The 21,506-nt window shown below is 38.5% G+C and overlaps 2 protein-coding genes across 2 annotated transcripts in view; both read left to right on the top strand.

The window, feature by feature from the left end:
• The window catches only part of LOC136863043 (RING finger protein 11), a 70,387-nt gene extending 64,003 nt beyond the window's left edge, over positions 1-6,384 (top strand). Inside the window, exon 3 of the mRNA XM_067139363.2 lies at positions 5,448-6,384. Coding sequence (XP_066995464.1) covers positions 5,448-5,619 — 172 coding nt within the window. The 3' untranslated portion in view covers positions 5,620-6,384. The remainder of the gene's footprint in view (positions 1-5,447) is intronic.
• Positions 1-21,506, top strand: part of LOC136863661 (cuticle protein 38-like) — a 491,074-nt gene that overhangs the window by 64,006 nt on the left and 405,562 nt on the right. The window lies entirely within an intron of this gene.

The following is a 21,506-nucleotide window of genomic DNA, read 5'->3' as shown; positions in this document are numbered from 1 at the left end:
TATCCCAGTTAGTTCTTTTTGGGTCTATGTACATCTCAATCCCACATAGTCTTGCTTCTATTGCAAATTGGATATGCTGTTGGTCTGCCAATGATGGTTCCTCCAGCACCTTCCAGTCTTTAATAAAGTTTGCAATATGCGTAGTGCTTAGTGTAATGTCTATTACCTCCCTACGATTTTTATTTATAAACGTAAGCCTGTTTCCTAGGTTTAGTATTGTCATCTTAGTTCCAGTAATAAACTCTAGTAAAGACTCACCTCTTGCATTGCAGTTTGTGCTGCCCCATGCCGTGTGGTGTGAATTTGTATCTGCTCCAAGGACTAGGTGTTCGCCTTTCCTCTTTGCGTTGCAAATTAGGTTCTCAACTTCTTCTGATGGGGGCAGATTAGTTGAGTCATATGAGAGGTATGCAGTTATGGTTATTTCTCTGGGACCTTCCCAATTTCCAAGTTTAATCTTGGCTGCCACTAAATCCTTTGAACAATGTTCTTGCAAGAGAAGGCATTTTAGTTTTCTGCTCACAAGTAAACATGTTCTAGGCATATTTGTTGTAGTATCATACATTAGCTTACCTCCAGATTCCGCCAGTCCTGCTACTCTGCCCTTAATTACCCATGGCACTTGTATAAGAGTCACATAAATAGCCTCGGACTTGAAGAACTTCCTGACGAAATTGGCCACAGCTGATTTTTTTATGTTGTGGGTTGGCCTGTAGAACTTTCAGTACCATCCTGGCCAATGCTAGGTTTTGTTTTTCCCTTAATTACTTGAAATTTGATCTGCCCAAGTTCAGCTTTGCCTTAAGGCCTCTCTTCTTGAGCTCTTCAAAATCTCTTTCATTAAGGGCCAAAACAATTGTCCTTCCTATGTCATCAGTAGATGTTGCATTCAGCACTCTCCACTCTTTTGTCGGAAGTTTGGTGTCATGCTGATGTATCCTGACAAGCACATCATCAACCTTCATTTTGTGAAATGGAGGAGGAAACTTGGTGATGACCTTTGTAGTATTCAGCACCTTCTTGGCTTCTGCCACCTCCAAATTTCCCCCTTTCCAAGGGTTGCAATTGGCCACTGTCTGTTCCAGCCAGCTTTTAGTTTCTGGATTTGCACAAATCAGTACCATTGCTCCACTTTCTAGCCTTGGAGATTCGAGGAAGCCTCGAAGGCATCCGTTCGACAGTGGTTTCATTTGCACTATCAGAGCAGATGAAAGTCCCTTCACGTCTTCCTTCAGTTTCCCGCCTGGAAAGGTTTAAGGTATTATTTGCTGCCTTGATTGAAGTTAGTCTTTCCGAAAATGACATGACCGTCTCTTCTTTCTGTTTCTTGGCGGGCGCTTTTGTAGCCGAACTTGATGGCATACTATCCGCTGACCTTGGCCTTTTGGCCGTTGTCGGAGGGATAGCCTCTCGCCGATCCATGTTCCTTGGCTTCTTCTCCGTCCAAGTTCCAGCCGCTATTTTGGCTTCCTTCCTCGCTCTCTTCCTTTCCTTGTAATATGCACTGTTGCGAGGTGGTCTGTCGATATGAAACCTGTTGATTTTCCTTGCAGAAATCTTCAGTTCTGTCTCTACGGACGTTTCTGGTTTGCTTGAGGTAGCAGTCTGCTCTACTGGAGCTTTTGTTGCCATTTCTTGTTTTGGGTCAGCGACAGCCTGTCCAATTGGGACTTTGTCTCCATTTTTTCATCTTGGGCTTGCTCCCGGATCTGCTCTACTGGAGCTTCCTTTGCTTCCCTTGATGTTGAAGTTTTTGAAATTGGTTCTTTATAAGCATCTATATTTCAATCAGTCATAGGGTTTTTGCCCCTTATATGGTCCTGAGCGTCGTTCTCACCATCCGTGGTGAGGCATACAACCAGACATTGTCCTCCCGCAACTCAGGCTCTCCATAGCAGAGACCACGCCCCTCAGTCGTCCGTCCAGCGGTTCGCCCCTGGCCCGAACCTAGCCAGGTTTGTTCCTCCTTCAGTAGGTCTACACACATGGTCTCCACTTGGCATTATCATGACTGAGTTCACAGCCATGACTTTCCCCCTTGGTTGGGATCACCCCTTTCCTAACCCGCGGCTTGTCCAGGCTATGTAGAGCAAAGTGATGTGTTGGTTCCAGCACCCCGCAGTGAGCCTTCACCTCAATCACCAGCCCCACTTCACCTGAACCACCGTATCACCCATGTGGAGGAACCATGGATACCTCTCTAGCATGTGTGGGCAAGGCCTCCACTTCCAAGCCTTGACTTGGGCTAGTAACAATGTTCAGATACCTTGGGGGGGGGGGGAGTGATTTTAAAGCCAAGAGAAATATGATGCATCCTCTGATTTTCTTAATTATATATCCTTCAAATACCTATACGTCTGCGAGGGTGTCCATCATTGGCTGCAATGCATGAAGCCCGTAGAAAATAGTAATTTTCTCTGTTATTTGAAGAGTAAGCAAAATTACACACAACAATTATTTAAAATGAAGGGGTGTTTTACATATAGTCTACAGATTTTATATACAATCAATAGTGCAAAAAAAAATTGAAAAACCTCTTCTGGTCTTCTTATAAGCTCCCAATCTATTCTGTGATTTTTAAATGATATGCATAATTGAAACATACTTCTGGATGAGTAGACTCTAAATATGAAGATTAGTCATTGAAATATAATCAGTAGTGTAAGAGAAATGGAAAAAAGAACTCTTCTGGTCTTTGTATAAACCCCCAGTCTGTTCAGTGATTTTTAAGTGCTATGCATATCAAAACCTGCTCCTGGATAGGCAGACTCTAAATATGAAGTTTGGTGGAGGTATAATCAATAGTGTAAGGAAAAATGGAAAAAAACTCTTCTGGTCTTCATTTAAACTCCAGTCTCTGCAGTGATTTGTAAGTGACATGCATATCGAATCCCGTACTTGGATGAGTAGACTCTAAATATGAAGTTTGATCTAGATATATTCAGTAGTATGAGAGAAAATTGAAAAAAAAAATCTCTAGTCTTCCTATAAACCCCCAGTCTATTAAAATTGTATGCATATCAAAACCTGCTCCTGAAAGAGTAGACTTTAAATATGAAGTTTGTTTGGGATATATTCAATAGTGTAGGAGCAAATTGAATAAGACTATTCTGGTCTTCTTATAAACCCCCAGTCTGTTCAGTGATTTTTAAGTGTTATGCCTATCGAAACTTGCTCCTGGATGAGTCGACTCTAAATATGAAGTTTGGTCGAGATCCATTCAGCCGCTTACCCGTGATGGTGGAACAAACAGACACGAAAGCTAAGACCTACTGATATGTTCTTGAATAACATTACAGACAATGGACCCCCTAGAATTTTATTTATAAGATTAACAAAACTCAACACCTCTATGTTCGTACGTATAGGACATAATTTGCTGGCGTACACTGTACAGTACTCCTACCATGTGGCTGGATTCACAACAAGGAAACAACTTGCATATCAGTGTGTCCTTGCACTGAGCAAACATTATCTCTGTCGTACTAAGTGAAAAAAACGTAACTCCACATTTGGTATAAAATGAGGTTTTTACGCCTACTGACTCTCGCTGTCACAACTGACCTGTGCTTATGCAAAAATGGCATATTTTTGTGCCAGATTAATAATTTTTCAAAAATCGTAAATCCCAAATTGATAGCAACCAGTAGCACATAAGCAGTTAATCTGCATAAGAAGCCGAAATACCAGTTGCCTTGAGATACGATTTCTTCGCTTCCTATCGAACTACAATCGGCCAACCAATGTATATCCAATACGAAGCAAAAGTGCAGTAGCTCTCGCTGACAATTAAATTCTTACATTCTTAAGATAAACTCATTATAGGCTTTAACATTGTAACACTATAACAGGGACTAAATCCTTATAAAAGTGTATTATATCAACTAACAGGAGAGAGATATCTCTACATCGATTCATCAATATTCACCTGACACGCAGCATTAATTAGATGAAAGTAAGCATAGTTTTTCTACAGTGTTTATAATTGATAATCAACTGATCAGTGCTGCTGAATATTGGTATTTAAACATGTGAGAAAGCAGCATGAAGTACAATTCTTTGTTTTTATAAGGGATATTGTTTACTACCTTAATGCTTCGCTTTATGATACTGGCAATCTAGATTCCACTCCAAAGGAAACTACCTTTGGTGGAAACTAGAGTGATCACGTTGTTCAGCTTTGCAAAATGAACTAAGTCAGTGATTCTCCAAGTTTATATCCAGAGTATAGAACTGAATCTTCAGGAGTATTATATAACCCTGATCCATTATGGGTTTCACAGTCATCGCAAAATATACTTGCTTCCTTGATATGTGACTTGGATCATCCACAGACATCAGGGGATACATGAAAAGCAGAAAACATACAGACGTCACACATCAGCAAAGAGCCTGGTTCAACCTGTGTACGGACTGACAAAATCAGGCAAACCATAGCAGCAAAAGCTATTTGACATAAGGTTTCTGTTTTTAAATCAACCTGTGGAACTAGTTGTTGAAAAAATGTAGTGAGACATTTAGTCATATTCAAAGGTAGAAAATAAATGAAAAGTTTTGGAATCTTGCCAAAACCAAGAAAGAAGTTTTCATTTTAAGCCACACTGTTCGTTAACTTGTTAAACGGAGATGAAGTGGAGTAGATTCTCACAGAAATGTCCTTTTATTACTTTCTGGAAAATGACGATGGCAAGAGAGCTTCAGTATGCAAAGTTATTTCCTTAACTACCCTAGGATTTTCTAAAAATAATGATACTTTCATACTGACTGTTTGTAGCGAAGCTCCCCTGCGTCTACAGCAAAAACTAAAAGAATCAAAAGTGCTTGGAACAAAGTTCACCGTTGATCTCTTGAGGGCACATGTTGAATCATTCAATCCTTCTGTTTCGCATTACCGTAGAGAACATGCTCCTAGTGATATAGCAGCATCCATGCACAAGCATTTTGTGCAGAACGTAGGAGGTACATGTTCTTACGACCTCTATCGTTCAGTTTTAAGGGAAAGTGATTAATCTCATTATTAGACCGTATTTAAATTCAATATACTAAGATGAGCAGGTTCATCAGCAGCTGATGATGACCTTAATGGGTCAAAACCAGTACAGTGTTTTTAATGTGATTGAAATATTTTAGACACCTTATACGTATAATAAAGTATTGATTAGGTGGAATATTTTTGACTTTATACTTGTGTACTCGAACTATCAATACGGGCAATGAAACTGATAGATTATAGTTTCCCTGTATGCTCCTCAACAACCTCATTTCAGCTGCTTTTATCTTACTTTGGTTCCGCTTAGTCAACGTCCAAGCTGCTGAAGCATAGGTCAGTGTAGGTTTATGATAAGACGAGTATAAAGGTGATGTGATGTAATGTAATGTGGTGTGGTGTTCAAACATATTCTTGCCGTAATATACTCTCTCACGCTGTTTGTTTTCTTTTTTTCCAGGTGTGTCATTTGTATGATTGAGTTCATGATCAACGATGCAGTGCGTTATTTACCCTGCATGCACACTTACCATGTAGAATGTATTGATGATTGGTTGATGAGAAGTTTTACTTGTCCCTCCTGCATGGAACCAGTTGATGCAGCTCTCCTGACCACTTATGAAAATAACTAGTAGCTGTTCTTCCATTGGGATTGGACTTATCCCTTGCAGTCTATGGATGACAAGAAGTAGAAGAGTGATATTTGTGGTGAATATGCAGATTGGAGGCATGACTGTTATCCTTCATTAGCACTTATGAGATTGGTTAAACAATTTCTGTTGGGTGAACTGAAATTGAAAGCAGGGTACTAATGGTGTGTATGATGAGTGCACATGAATTAGCAAATATAAATATATATTTATAGTGTCTGCTTAGGCAGCACAAATAGTACATGCCAGTGTATGATGACATTAGAGACTTTATTTTCATAAAATATATGGAAATGCTTCTACATGGAAAGAAATTTGTGATAATTTAAGCTAGTTATACTTAATACTTTATAAAGGAGAAATTTCCAAGTTACTGGGTGGCTTAATATGAATGTTTTTTGTTACTAAATTCCCAATAGTTTGTTAAAATATTAATTCCAAAGGAGAAAAAAATGAAGGCTATGCAGTTCATATATTTTATTCTTTGTATAAAATTGGAAGGCAGCTTTTGTCACTCCACATCATGTACACAGTACCACTTGTATATACATTTTAAAAACTGTTCTTGTTGTTTGTTGGTATAATTATTACTGAATGCTTGAAGGTTTAAGTTATGAAAGGTCTTAGTACAGCTTTTGACATTTTTTATGTAATCTGATACGTATGTCTTGTCTGTATATTAATGATTATAGGTTGGGATGTTTAGCTGTCTTGTTGTATGTGTACATGGATGGATGGATGGATGGATGGATGGATGGATGGATGGATGGATGGATGGATGGATGGATGGATGGATGGATGGATGGATGGATGGATGGATGGATGGATGGATGGATGGATGGGCTTGATAGATGAGTGGATGGTTAGGTTGAGATGAATGCTTCTTAGATGTGGATTGATACCATGTGAAGGAAGCAGTCTCTGTGTTATTACTTAACTCTGCAAGCAGTTGAGCAACATAGCAATATATCTGAAGCTTTAATTTAAATCCTTACCTTTTCCCTGGTTGTTTCCATAAAACCAGAGAAGGAAAGGAAGTACTAGTTAACTGTACTGTCTTGTAGTATATGTCATGTTTGGACCAGATATTGTATGAATGACGGGGCTGTAAATGTTATATGCATTTTAATTTCTATTTGACGTACAGTTGGTGCTCCATTTTCTTAATTGATGATGATGATTGTTGTTTAAAGGGCCTAACATCTAGGTCATCGGCCCCATTTTCTTAATTATCAGTATCGCTAACATTATAGAAATGCGTCTGCTGCATGTTACATACTGAATATTTTAGCCAATATGATGATCAAATAGTTTTGTGAGATAGGAAAATATCCACTTCTTTGTTGGAATGTTCTGTTTAACCATCCATCAGTAATAGTTTGATGAATGGGAAAATATTTTTTTCACATTTCTGTTTTATCTTAATTAGTGGTAGATCAATCAACACCTGGCTGTCGAAGTTGTTAGTTTTCCTCCACATTCAGCCGGTATATGGCCCTATCGCAGTTCATATTTTTCACTTCTTGCGTGTCCGTCTTCATTGAACATTGCTTAGGGAGAGGGGAGGAGAAAGGAAACCTTTGCTATCTTTCATTAATCATTTTATGCTAGTCCAAGTCTCAATTACCAATTTTGCTTATTGTAGTTTCACTTTTTTTTAAAGCTCTTAGACATTGTTGATGTGGCTATACCATAGCACTAGTGCTTCAAGGGTCATGTTACAGTAAATAAATATATCTGTGATAGAACTGTTTTTCTGGAAGAAAATATATTATTTTTCTTTTGTCCAACACTTCTGTTAAATTAATCAGATTAAGATAAGTGCTGTGGAGGAATATGTTTATTATACCTTGACCACAATGCTGTCACCTTTAATTATGGTGTTTCATTAATTTGTTCTTTCTCATTGTCATCGCAGATAATATCAGAACATAATGTCCACCTCCGTCGTGTAATGGTTAACACTATTAACTAACGTTGTAGGAGGCCCGGGTTTGATTCCCAGTACTGCTGGAAATTTTAGATTGTCAGGACGGGTGGTATGTGGTTAAATAGGTACATACAGCCCACCTCCATTGGGAGTGTGCCTGAAAATATCTGTACCACCTTGGAACAAAGATATGGAATTTATTTTAGTACATAATAATGGATAATGAGTAATTAGAAATTTCTGTTGTGTGTTGGGAGTGCATATCACTTTTACTTAAGTGAATTTAATTTATCAAAAGGAAATCTATAAAATTCAAAAAGTCTTTTCCAATTTCTCGTATTCAGCAGTTGTATTTTAGTACTAGATACTAACTGGAAGCTAATACCTGGAATTTGGAGAAGGAAAATTTTGTTTATTTCAATTGAAACATTGCTGTAAAGAATAGGCGTTCACTCTTAGGAGACCCTCATCTGATGGTCACGTACGTATAACATGAAGATAGTACTTGCAGAGTTTTGTAACTATTTATGTTCTCAATTGAGGTTTGTTTCTTTGATTTTGTAACACTAAAGAAGATACTTTCATCCAGCATTATAACATCTTTTATTTGCAATACAGATGATATATTGCAACCTCTTTGAAGTCAGGTTTGCTCCAACCCTGTAGTATACACATAGATTAGTCTTTGTTTAGCATCCATGCAAATACTGATTAAAACATGTTTTACATAATTGTGACCATCTCACAGGAGTATTCACTGTCAAGTTATATTCCAGTAATATTTACATTAGGCAGTAATTTAAAATATTTTGATGCTAAATGAGATAGAAGAAGATCACTTATTACACTGTTGAACAAAACAATGATATGCTGTTGTATTAAGAATTTTTCTTCTTACTTACATGTACCGGTATCTCCAAAATTAAATCAGTGAAGAAGTGAACCAGAAGGAAAAAAATATTAATGAAAGGAGGTTTCAGTGTTGTATAATGGAGTATATTCATCATAATAGACTTACTAAGATTCTTGTATGTGAGGTCAGAGGAATTGTAACTAGTGCTAATATATAGAAATGTAGGCTACTAGCTAATGAGAGATGTCTTACTCCTCTGGGGGTGATAGTGAATTGTCATGGAACTAACTGGAACAGAAGACAGGATAATTAGAAGCAAAGAAAAGCTATTCTGCCAACATTTATCTCTGCAAAAAATTTCCATGAAATCACTGAAATTTGAATGGTCAAATATTATAACATCTCAAAAATAATTTCCTATTGGAAACCATAATTTAATTTCATCAATTGCAAATGTTAAAAACTTTTAAGCTCTTTAGGCTTTTTTAATCGTGAAATTACGAGCATTTCGCCCCAGTGTAGCAGTGGGCTCATCAGTTGGATTGCTACACCTTTCCAAGACTCTAACATAGATTATAACATCTGTCTCTGAAGGAGCAAACACATTCATTATTTATCATAAATAACAGAATCAGGAACAAATGAACTTGAAAATGTGCTTATGCTTAAAAAACATTACAAGATATTATTATATATTGAAGCATTCTGCAAAATATGTTTGATTTCAAAAGATATACGAAGAATTTTTGATGCTGAATGGACCTTGGAACAACCCTCAGATTCAGGTAAAAATCCTGGCTGGAAATCGAACCCAGAGCCTCCCATTAAGAGGCAGCCTCTTAACCCCTAGACTGCAGGATTTAGTTTGTGTTTTGTTTTTCAAAGGAGGTTGAGACAGTATTAGGGAAACATTGCTGGAAGGAAAAATTTGTTATGCTCTTTTTCTTCTATTTTATTTATTTCATATGGTCTGACTGACTGACTGACTGACTGACTGACTGACTGACTGACTGACTGACTGACTGACTGACTGACTGACTAACATCATACTTACCAGAATGATACTTTAAGTAAATCAGATTGGAATCTTCCACACTTCCAAAAATTAAGTTTGATTCATACTTTAATATCAACTGTTCTGATAATGTAGCCAAACTTTCTGTTTTAACACTTCCAAAAAAAAACTATAATTTAATTAAAGAAAATTACGATTTAATTTTTTGGGGGTTATAGTTCTCATTGCGACTTGTAGAACGTGAAATTTTAGATTTATTGTCAATATGACAACAGCTGAGGAATTTAAAGACATGGATAAAACATAATGTAGACATTGCTCCATGGAAAGGAAGCAAGAATATTATGCAGAAAGGTGGTGCAGTTATGAGAGTTGTATTGTCAGATTTTCCATTAAAGCTGCCTGTAATTTTCATGGCAACACTAACAAATATTACCAAAAATTAAGTTCCCAGAAGGAAACCATAATTTAATTCCATCGATATTGAAAATGTTATAAATATTTAAGCTCATTAGGCCTTTTCAATCATGAAATTACCAGCATTTCGCCCCAGTGTAGCAGTGGGCTCATCAGTTGGATTGCTACACCTTTCCGAGAAGCTGGTGGCTAGTGCGCTGTTGAGACACCACTACCAGCCTCTTGTGTAGGACAGTGCAGTGACGGTGCACTAGGGGAAGCATGTGCCTCCACATGAGGAAAGAGAGAGATAAATGTAAAATATGAATTTGGAATTCAAGAGGAAAAATTGGGGTAAATATATCTTAGTAGGAAAAGGAATAATAATTTAATAATGGAATAATTTACCTGGGAGATGTTCGATAATTTTCAAACTTCTTTTAAGTCTTTTAATAAAAGACTAGGTAAATAATTCATAGGGAATCTGCCTCCTGGGCAATAGCCTTAAATGCAGATTAGTGACAAAAAAAAAAAAAAAAAAAAAAAGAGAGAGAGAGAGAGATAAGTAAATAGAAATCTTAGTTTTATTTTGGACAAAATGAACACAAATCTGTGCATCAGCAAGGCCTGTTTTAAAATTGAGACAGTGACAGCTTGGACATACCTGTACATGTGGATAATTCCTGCACAGTCCAATGCCTGTCTTCTGTTTAGCGCTTTTGATAATGGTCACTTTAAAAGTCTGTGTGACCGGGCGAGTTGGCCGTGCGGTTAGGGGCGCACAGCTGTGAGCTTGCATCAGGGAGATAGTGGGCTCGAATCCCGCTGTTGGCAGCCCTGAAGATGGTTTTCCGTGGTTTCCCATTTTCACACCAGTCAAATGCTGGGGCTGTACCTTAATTAAGGCCACGGCCGCTTCCTTCTAACTCCTAGGCCTTTCCTATCCCATCGTCGCCATAAGACCTACCTGTGTCGGTGGGACGTAAAGCCACTAGCAAAAAAAAATCTCTGTGTGAGCGGACGCTCGACGTCCACTTTCCAACAGTTCAGTAGTTGCTACGTGTCTTCATTTGAAGGCCTTAACACTTTGATATGGGGAAGCTGTATCACCAAGTGCTTGTCTTTGGTCCACGTGATGCTGACGATAATTTCTGCTACAGAGATCCTCAGTTATCTCGTATGATTGCTGTTCAACTTTACATACATCTATCTTGGAGCATAGCCAGTAGTACACTTACCTTGTTTGTGCATTGTTAATTAGCCAGCTCTGCACACAAGTATTGGCATTCAGTAGAGTTTTCAAACAAGTATAACAATGCAAAGCCATCTCCATACAGGCCATGAACGTCCTTGGAGGAGTGGAATGAAAAGGCTTCCTCTATCTGTAACCTCAGCAGTAACAAGGGGCAGAAATAGATGATGAAGAATTTTGATAGGCAGAGCCAGGGAGGGGTAAGAAGAGAGTGCTGCAGTCTTTCCTCCAGAGTCAGAGGGCTAGGAGATAGACACAAGGGAACCATCGAACTAGTGCAGTTCTTCTTTCTTATTTACAGATGCCAAACATTGATCCATTAGCAGTTTTCTTTCTCCTGACAAATAACTTTTCCAGAGAATACAATAGAGATATGAATAAGGAGGAATATGAGATGGCCAACAGGGTTAGAGATATGCTAGACACTGGATGTCGAGGACTGTTACATCCATGAAGAGTATGAATCCAGTATGTTTAGAGATGTGCCTGTTGTAGAGGACAGTTGTGGTAAAGGAACAAGTTCGCAGTTGGAATATGTATAATTGGCATCAAAGGAATAAAAGCACAGGTATGATGAGTATTTGAAAGGTACAATATCAGAGAAACTAAGGTGAAAGTACCAGTTTGGGTAACTTTCTGACATCATAGTCCTATATCAATATGAGAAAAAACTGCAAGAGCATGTGGAACACACTGGCAACACCTATCTGGAGCACATGGTATCCGTCAACAAACAGGTCTTCGAAGACTTGTGCAGGATGATTATAGCAAAAAGCATAATTCATAATAGAAGTATTAAACAGTTGGCGTTCTGATATAAGAATGAAGTTGCATCTGCCATCAATTCTACGGCATCCTGCTGATGAGTGAAATTATTTAAACAGAGAAACAGAATTGTGTTTCATGGGATTATGCATCGTATAGGATGAGATTACATGACCCAAAAGACCGATTTACGACAATTATCAGATGACTTTGTTCACAGACTCAGGGATCTGATCATCAGAGGCAACATTCCATCTTCACAGGTACTGAAATGTGATGAAAGTTGCTGAGATAAAGAAGCCCATTTTGGCTGGACATTAAGATGATCGGCTGGCAGCAAACAAGTCTTTGCTGTTAGTGGTTCGAGTGCAGCCACCATTCACTTGTAGTGCCAGTATGAACAAAGACTGTTTGAAATTCTTCCTGAAAGTAGTATTCTTCCCCAGTGTCACAGGTAACGACATTATTCTGATCATTGATTCTTAGAGTGCATACAAATACCGTGTATTACGGAGTCTGCATTAGCTATCACTCCATGGTATGAGACATAAAAAAAGGCAAACTTCTTGAAACTTCAAGAGCTGGCACACTTCCAGTTTTTGACATCCAGATTTAAACTGTCAATCTTGCATGCATTTGACGAAGCTGGATATGTAGATCAGGCACTGGGAGCATTAAAAAAAACAACATATTCTCTTCTTTTCCAGTGCACTAATGATGAATGTATCATATGTGAATGGATCACATTCATGCAATGTGCACACTGCTGAACATTTTGTTTTACAAGTTCTGTTGTAGAACTGTACAAATGTGCATGATATTTCATGTATTTACAAGCAGTTACATTAGTTGTCTTTCTTTTGATGAACCCATTGCCCTCTGGCGTTCATATTTGTCGTGCATTCCTATCCTGTCATGTACTTTCAATATAGTACGTTTGGTCAGGATTGGTGTCTTGACACAAATGTATGAGACTCGTGACCTATGCCCAGCTGCCTTTGCCTCCAGAAATAAACCTGGTACATCATTTTCAGTGTACACCGAGTGGACATCAGGGCTATGTACTGCTCCAGAAGTGGAAAACTGGTTTGTTTTATTTCCTGTCAAAACATGAAGTGTAATGCTTTGAATGCTATAACATACCTGTAAAAATTGTATTTATAAGTTCTATTAACTATAAAATGGCTTTCTCCTTAACAGATCCTCTTGAGGAATCGAACCCATTACCTTCTGGGTGAACTGACCCTTGCTTTATCACCTCAAGTAGGCAGCCCCTACATCAGATATATATATACTGGCTTTAATAATAATAGTAATAATGTAATGCTATTAATTTTATGTACTTCTGACTAATTTTATGGTTTTAGGAGTTATTGATATACCAAGATTTTGTCCAGCAAATAAATCTACCAACACAATGCTCACATTTCTGAGTACTTTTATTTATCACCAGACTGAGCCAGGATTGAATCTGCCATCTTGGGCTCAGAAGACAAGCACTGTACTTTGTGAACCTCTCAGCCCGGCTGTACTGGATGAACTATGCTCCCACATGTTCGGGAGGTACAACATGGTTGCCATGACTTCTTAAATGAACTCAATATGATGAAGCCTATTTAAGTGGAAAACCTGCTTTACTAATATAAGAGTGTTTCTTCATTTCAGAAGCCTTCAGCATTTTGGGCAGTGTTTTATGAAAATAAAGCTTACAGTTTAAAAATTAATTCTTTATCACTGGAATATGTGTAGGGTACCTTCAGCTGAACTAATCTTGAGATGTGGTTTAATGAAATGTTGTATATGTTACATTTCCCACCTACTGAATAGCAGCACATCTGGAGTTACCATACTAGATTATTTATACCCACCAAATCAGGTTATTATTATTATTATTATTATTATTATTATTATTATTATTATTATTATTATTATTATTATTATTATTATTATTATTATTATTATTATTGGAGTGACAGTTACTAAAGTAAGAAAGTGTTTTTGCTACTCTTCATAGAAAATGCCTATTTCAAATATTGTTTGGTCAGAAGTTAATAGCTGTACTTCATTCCCTAAAAGCTGTTGTGACAAAGTGGTAGTGAAGACTGAGGAGCTAGGATACACTCTATAGATGGTAGGTCTATGTTATCTGGCTTCTGTTCCAAAGGATTATTTGCAGCAGTATTGGAAAATGTGTTAGTTGCTAGTGAAATATATTTTTAGAAGAAAAACACTTTGTAATGTTTAGATAAGGTTTGCCCTAATGAAACTGAGACTTTTGTTGATTTCTGTGTAATGGTTGGTTTGGAATACGTGAACATGCAGCAAGTAAAGAGTGATGTATGGGTGATATATCTGCTTAAATATAGCCGCTTTGTTGGTTCAGATAAGTGTCCCAGCAGTCCACTTGATGACGGTTACCCCGAGCGAACAGCATCAAGTGATTACGGTGCAACCATTCTTCAGTGGCATCTCAGACTCACCATTGCTTGCGAACCGTCATCCCTTGATTGCTTTTACTTTGTTTATTTGTTTTTTTATAAGGCTGCCGATTGTGCCTGGCCTGGTTTTGCCACATCTTTACTCATCCATGATGAAATTCCCAATACCATCTGAACATTGTACAGTGTAATACATGCTCATTCCCATACACATCCTTGATATTTACAACTGTGAGGTTCTTCAGTCTGTCAAAACTAATTCAACATAACATACATTTAGAAAAAATATATGAAAAAGAAAACATTTATTAATACATTATGCCTGAAAAATATACCATTAATTAAAAACAGAATGACATGATTCATTCTTGAAAGAACATCGTCAGATTCTATCATATCCCAGGTGGTGGTGATTATTGTTTTAAGAAGAAGTACAACTAGGCAACCATGCTCTATTAACACTAATGAGAGGGAAAAAATGGAAGGGGTCCGACACTTCAAAAAATGAAGGTATTGGGGAAAGTAAGATGAGGGCGTGAAAAGGAAAGACTCCTTAGACCTTGATACTCAATACCGTCAGGGTCGGAAGAGAACAAGAGTTGACCAAGGGAGATCGGATAGGATAGATGAAAGTGAGGAGCCTGGCAAAGTAAGTGGAAGCAATGCCAGGACTTGGCTAAGAGCCCTGTGGTCGCCAATCCATGCTCCGAAGTTCACCACTTAACTGGGGAATAGTTTCATAACATCAACCAGCCAGTGGGTAATTATTCAGTGCAACGCACACTTTGGAATGGGTACAGTAGCGTGCGGCAGAGGTAAGTACAAAAAACAAAAACAAACCCCATGGCACTACAGCCCTTGACGGGCCTTGGCCTACCATGCGACCACTGCTCAGCCCGAAGGCCTGCAGATTACGAGGTGCCACGACGAATCCTCTCGGCCATTATTCTTGGCTTTCGAGCCCAGGGCCGCTATCTCACCATCAGATAGCTCCTCAATTCTAATCACGTAGGCTGAGTGGACCTCGAACCAGCCCTCAGGTCCAGGTAAAAATCCCTGACCTGGCCGGGAATCGAACCCGGGGCCTTCGGGTAAGAGACAGGCACGCTACCCCTACACCACCGGCTGGCGTAGATGTAAATATTCAACAGAAAAATATATTTTACTTGATTTATTTAATTTATGAGTGATATAGCAGAAGTTCAATAGCATTATGTTATTACTGTTTTTCTTGTAAACCCGTAAATATATAGGCCTACATATATACACAGGGTGTTCATACAAAAGTGAATTTAAAAAGTGTTCCTTTCATTATTATGATGACATTTTTCAAGTTTTCAGATATGCATCAATAGATTCTACGTATTTTCTGGTTCATAGGTCATTCAGAAATTGCGCACAGTGTGGTAAATACAGAAGCAAGGGCAAGCACAAAGTGTCACATCACATTCCTCACAGTAGTAGGCAGTTTCCCGTCGCCTCTGGTTTGTCAGGCACACAACACAACGTTTTCTTGAGTGATTCCTACATCTGGTCGTTGGATTCTCAAATAATTCAATGTCTTTCCTAACCAAACCATTATCACGTCACACGGCATAGTTTACCATTATATACCGGTACAGACCAATTTACAAAAAGTTATCAGAACATGGACAGTGGAGTTCACAGAACAACTGCATCGTAGTAACAACAACAACAACGAAGACAACTACTCACAAATTTAGTTATTTCAATGTACATATACACAAATAAATTCTTTGCGAAGAATTTGGTGCAGACCATACGAGGCAACACGAGACAGCTTTTGGACTGCCGCCTAGGCGCGAACTATCAGACTCGCGTGAGACCAGATAAAAATGAACAGGACAGCAATAATCATATCTAATATGAATGGAATTTGTTTTAAATTACAATAGTAGATGGCAAAAGTGATTAAGAATAGTCAGGCGCATATAGGAAGCTAACCCTACGTAAGAACACATTTAGAAGTACAAGAACGCCTAAAGGCGTCAAACCCAATACTCGTGCGACAGCTGTTGACGCCTTTTAAACCCAGTTAAGGGGTTAAGATCCCCTGAGGTCCCTTTTACTCACCTCTTACGATAGGTAGGGAATACCACAGGTGTTATTCTACTGCTCTCACCCACAGGGGATATCATAATATCATACTTTTAATGGTTATAATATATATATTTGAAGTGATGAAAGTTATTAAGAAATGTAAAAACATTTCTGTTTAAATCCAGTTTATACCCTTTTACTACTTGAAAGTTAGAACTAATCTAAATGAAGTGCTCCAGCAGTGCTTGCTCTGTCATTGGCATGAGACCAGTTGGTTAATTTGTTGATATCTTTCCATTACATTATGATCTGGTGGACTGAGATCATATGCTTACATGGGAGCATGATGTAACAGAAAGTTACTGATAAACTAACAAGGGTATTGTCCATACTGTCATATCGAAATAGACAAAAGGTCTGAAATTGATACGGAAATGTCTAATAGAATTGCACGCGTTAGCGTATAGCTCAACATGGGCAGCCCTAATACAAATATAATTGGTCCTTTATTGGACATTATAAGTTTTTGAGCTAACTCATTCCTGGTTGCCTGAGTTTCGCCCCGGTGTGCCAAGTTGGGCTCATCTGTTGGTAAACAGCTCACTCTCAAGAACGCATGGCTAGTGCATACCATGGAGGCTACTGCGTAGGCTACTTGGAGCCACCGGCAGTGCCAATGCACTATTAGAGACTTTGTCTCATTTCCAAAAATTGATGCCTGCCTGGCCATCAGATGATAAAGATGTTGATTCCCAGAGGGAACCTGGTATTATAAATTTGCTCATTCGGAACAAATATTTCAGGTTATTTATGGGAATCAACATCTTTATCATGGAGAGCCCTGGCGACAAGCTGAAGCGACTGAGTTACCTTGAATTTTCTACGCTAGACAGTTGATACATGTTCCTTCCAAAGAGCAGTCATGAATCCGGCTAATGTTTTAGAGTATGCTTTACATTATTTCCGTGAAAAAATTTTCTCCTCTTCCCATGAAATAACTTTGGAAGAAAGGGAGATGAGTCGACATGTGATCAAACTAATTGAAAATCGTCCCATGGGTGCCAGCATCGTTTCAGAGTCATCTCTGGAGAGAAATAATGAGAGTGATAGTGAAAGCAGCGACACCTCATCTGCATTATCTGAAAGAGAACGCAGCACATCGTTGCCAGGAACAAGATGTGTTACGGATCCGATTTTGAGCCCCAAGTCTGATTCCCTTCATTCCAGTGAAGAGACACCGCAGTCAACAAGCAAATCTACTAGTTCAAGCTATGCTTCCGGTCCACAGAAGAAAGTGAAACAAACTGTAGATCTTGCGTACAAGAGAAAAGCTTTAAATTTATGGTAAAATGGGGGAGGGGTGTAAGAAGCGGCTTTCATTAACCACTGTTCGCAAAAGTTGTCATAAGGTAACGTCACTACAACAACTGTACAGGTGGAAGAGCCAATTAGAATCTGCATCAGTAAGCCCCATTGAACACAGGAAATTGATGCATACAAAATTATTTTCTCGCTTTACAGAACCAAGAAGATTGAAGCGGAACGTATGAAATGAAGACCTGCGACTGAGGGCCTTGGAAATTTCAAGAGAGATTTCAGTAGGGCAAACTAATTTCAGCGCATGTGCTAGTTGGTACTCTTTTTCCCGAAATTATTCATTGTACTACAGGAGGCAACTGGAACTTTTGGTCCGAGAGTTTCCAAAGAAATGTTTCATGCTAGAAATATAATTGTAACAGCCACAAAATCACTTTTAAGAAAAAGTGCAGAATAAAAAGTAGAAGAATTACAAAATTTGTATCCCGTATGTATCTGCAAGAATAAGACAAAAAAGTCTCTGAGAAATTTGTGGAAGCAGTTACAGAGAAATTTTTAGACTACACCCCTTCTTCAATATACAGTACTGATCAGAGTGGTTTCATGCGCGAAATGAAAGTGAAAAGGACTCGAGTAGCCCTGCCTGTCTTAATGTAGCCAGGCGCAGGTAAACGGTGGGAGTAGCCTGGACTCTTTTGTTGGTAAATGAAATGGCGTATGGCTTTTAGTGCCAGGAGTGTCCGAGGACATGTTCGGCTCGCCAGGTGCTGGTCTTTTGATTTGAGGCCCCTAGGCGACCTGCGCATCGTGATGATGAAATGATGATGAAGACAACACACACACCCAGCCCTCGTGCCAGTGAAATTAACCAATAATAGTTAAAATTCCGGACCCTGCCGGGAATCAAACCCTGGACCCCTGTGACCAAAGGCCAGCACGCTAACCATTTAACCATGGAGCCGGACATTGTTTATTGGTGAGAAACATATAGAAATAATTGCTCAATCAGTTAGTGCACTCACCCATTCGTACACAATTATGCCTACAATTAGTGTGGCCAGTGCTCTTTTCCTGAAATTATTCATTGTACTACAGTAGGCAACTGGAACTTTCGGTCTGAGAGTTTCCAAAGAAATGTTTCATGCCAGAAATATAATTGTAACAGTCACAAAATCAGGGAAAATGGGGGGGGAAAAGGAATTCAAATATTGCCAACAGTATAGAAATTCTCCAGATTCCTCCTGGCACTACAGGGAGAATACAGCCCTTGGACAAGTTTTTTTTCCGGCAGTGGAAGGCTTTGTATCGCCGCTTAACAGACATTCTGCCGACTTGTGAAGACTTTCAATTTGATGTTTATCAGAGAAACAGCATACTGAGGATGCAGTCCTTCATTCATTTTCAGTTTTCTTCCCCACAGTTCAAGGACTTGATTAAATATTCATGGTTCGCTACCAATTATACAACAGAGAGATCTCCCAAGTTTGAAGTGCCTGCGAAGTATTGCCTTCCAACAAGTAAAGAAAACTGTGAAGAACAATGTGGCCTCAAAGCGCATATTCGTTGTGCATGGTGCCAAAAATATTTGTGTTTTTATCATGCGATTAACGCACCTCATTTACGGTATGTTTCACATTCGTTCCATAACAATAAAGTTACTGGCACGTAGCAGCCTGCCAGTCCCCCCCCCTCCTCTCTCTCTCTCCAGCACAACTGCAACTCCACTCCGTTGTGTGCCGCACAAGCCAGCAAGAAGCATGGGTTTTCCAGTAAGCTGCGTTTTCACATGGATTTTGAATCAAGATTTTGAAACTTTCTAGTTCGAAATGTCAGCTAAATTTTTGTACATCGCTTTTTTATGGGTCTCCTCATGGTCTCTGCGAAATTCAGTTGTCGATTTTGATATGACAGTGCAAGGTGGTGTAATGCTTTGTCATTGGGGTGAGGCCAGCTGGCTTACTTCTTCAGCCGTAACATCTTGTAGCAGATTACGATGCTCATCGTTGTTGTCTAATGATTAAGAAATGGAAGAACTCATGTTCTTTAAGAACTGTTTGAGAATCTTAAAGAAAAAAGTCTCAAATGAGACGAAACATGTATCAAGGTATGTTTAATATATTTTTATATTAAATAGTTTTCATTTGTAAAGTGAAGTGTATTGATTGGGTGGACCATTAAACCTAATACTAGTTCTTAATTTAAACTGTATCGATACGGATCTATATGTTGAAGTTCGTAAATTGTAACAATAGAAAGCCTGTACCGATGACTTCTGAAGCTTTAAAAATTGTAGGAAGTTAGAGATGATTTGTTGAAGCTCAGTCAAATATTTATAATGACATGTTTCAAGATTTAAATGAAACTGAAGGTTTTTGGCTATCATATAAAAGTAAACAAACCCAAACAACACTAACATTAACATTTTTAAGTGAGCAATGGAATCACTGTATTGTTATATGTGCTAAATTGTGTATAAATATTGTAAATGCTGTTGTTTACTAGTGATTATGTAGTATATTTTCATGTGAAAAACTTTCATCTACAGTACAGGACAACATGGCAGCTGTTAAGGTACGGTAGAATGCATAATACCGGGCGAGTTGGCCGTGCGCGTAGAGGCGCGCGGCTGTGAGCTTGCATCCGGGAGATAGTAGGTTCGAATCCCACTATCGGCAGCCCTGAAGATGGTTTTCCGTAGTTTCCCATTTTCACACCAGGTAAATGCTGGGGCTGTACCTTAATTAAGGCCACGGCCGCTTCCTTCCAACTCCTAGGCCTTTCCTATCTCATCGTTGCCATATGACCTATCTGTGTCGGTGCGACGTAAAGCCCCTAGCAAGAAGAATGCATAATATTGTAATAATTAGGGGGCGGATTTCTATGACCTAAAAATGTATGAAATATTTATGCACTTATGACCTAAAAAAACATAAAAATATGACCTATAAAATTCAAAATATGACTTAATGAATAACATCTATGTTACATAGAAGCACTTTTATTACGATTGCTACAGGCTGCAATTAATTTAGAGTTTAAAACATGTTTAATTCTTCGAAATCTTTAACCCCAAATCAACTAAAATGATGAATATTTCATGAACTCGTTAAGGTTACACTGCGTACTCCTAGGCAAGGACGGACTCTGTGGAAGACATAAACACTATGGTTAATTTCACTGTTCAATATTCAATCAGTTTTAATTTATACACAAAACATATGTTATTTGAATGAAACATTCATACCTGATCTAGTCTCCATTATCAGAATTGTTGCAATTTATGACCACATGCATCTTAAGATTGTTGAATGAGAATCCCCTCCTGTTGTCGCTGAGTATCGTCTTGTAGCGAGAAAAACTTCTTTCGACATCACATGATGTAACGGGAACGTACTTGCATAGAGTTAAATCACTTGGAGAAAATTCTTGGAAATCTGCAGATGAAGGGTTTCCACAAAGAATGTCACTTATTCCACGCAGGTACACAAGTCCACTATTTTTTTCCAATATATTTTCTAATTTTCTACACACCCTAGATGCTATTGTTCCTTTCGCATGCTTTAATTCCTGTTCAATGCACTTTAGAAGATCCAGTGCATCGCTTAGTTCTGCAACTGAAACTTCCAGTTGCGTGATTGCTCCAGATAAAGAATTAAAATTGGACTTTACGTAAGCCAGGTCCGCTTTTAATGTTGTGCTTGAAAATAAATCTTGAGTGGTTTTTATGGAGGACAATTCTGCAGAATCAAAAGACTTCACGATCTTCTCCACGACATCTAAGTTGTTGCAATAGTACACTGCGGCATCAAGCCAAGTCCCCCATCGCGTTATAACTGGCTTGG

Source organism: Anabrus simplex, chromosome 2 (genome assembly GCF_040414725.1).
Source record: "Anabrus simplex isolate iqAnaSimp1 chromosome 2, ASM4041472v1, whole genome shotgun sequence".
NCBI classification, from domain to species: Eukaryota; Metazoa; Arthropoda; class Insecta; order Orthoptera; family Tettigoniidae; genus Anabrus; species Anabrus simplex.
This window is presented reverse-complemented; position numbering and strand designations above follow the sequence as displayed.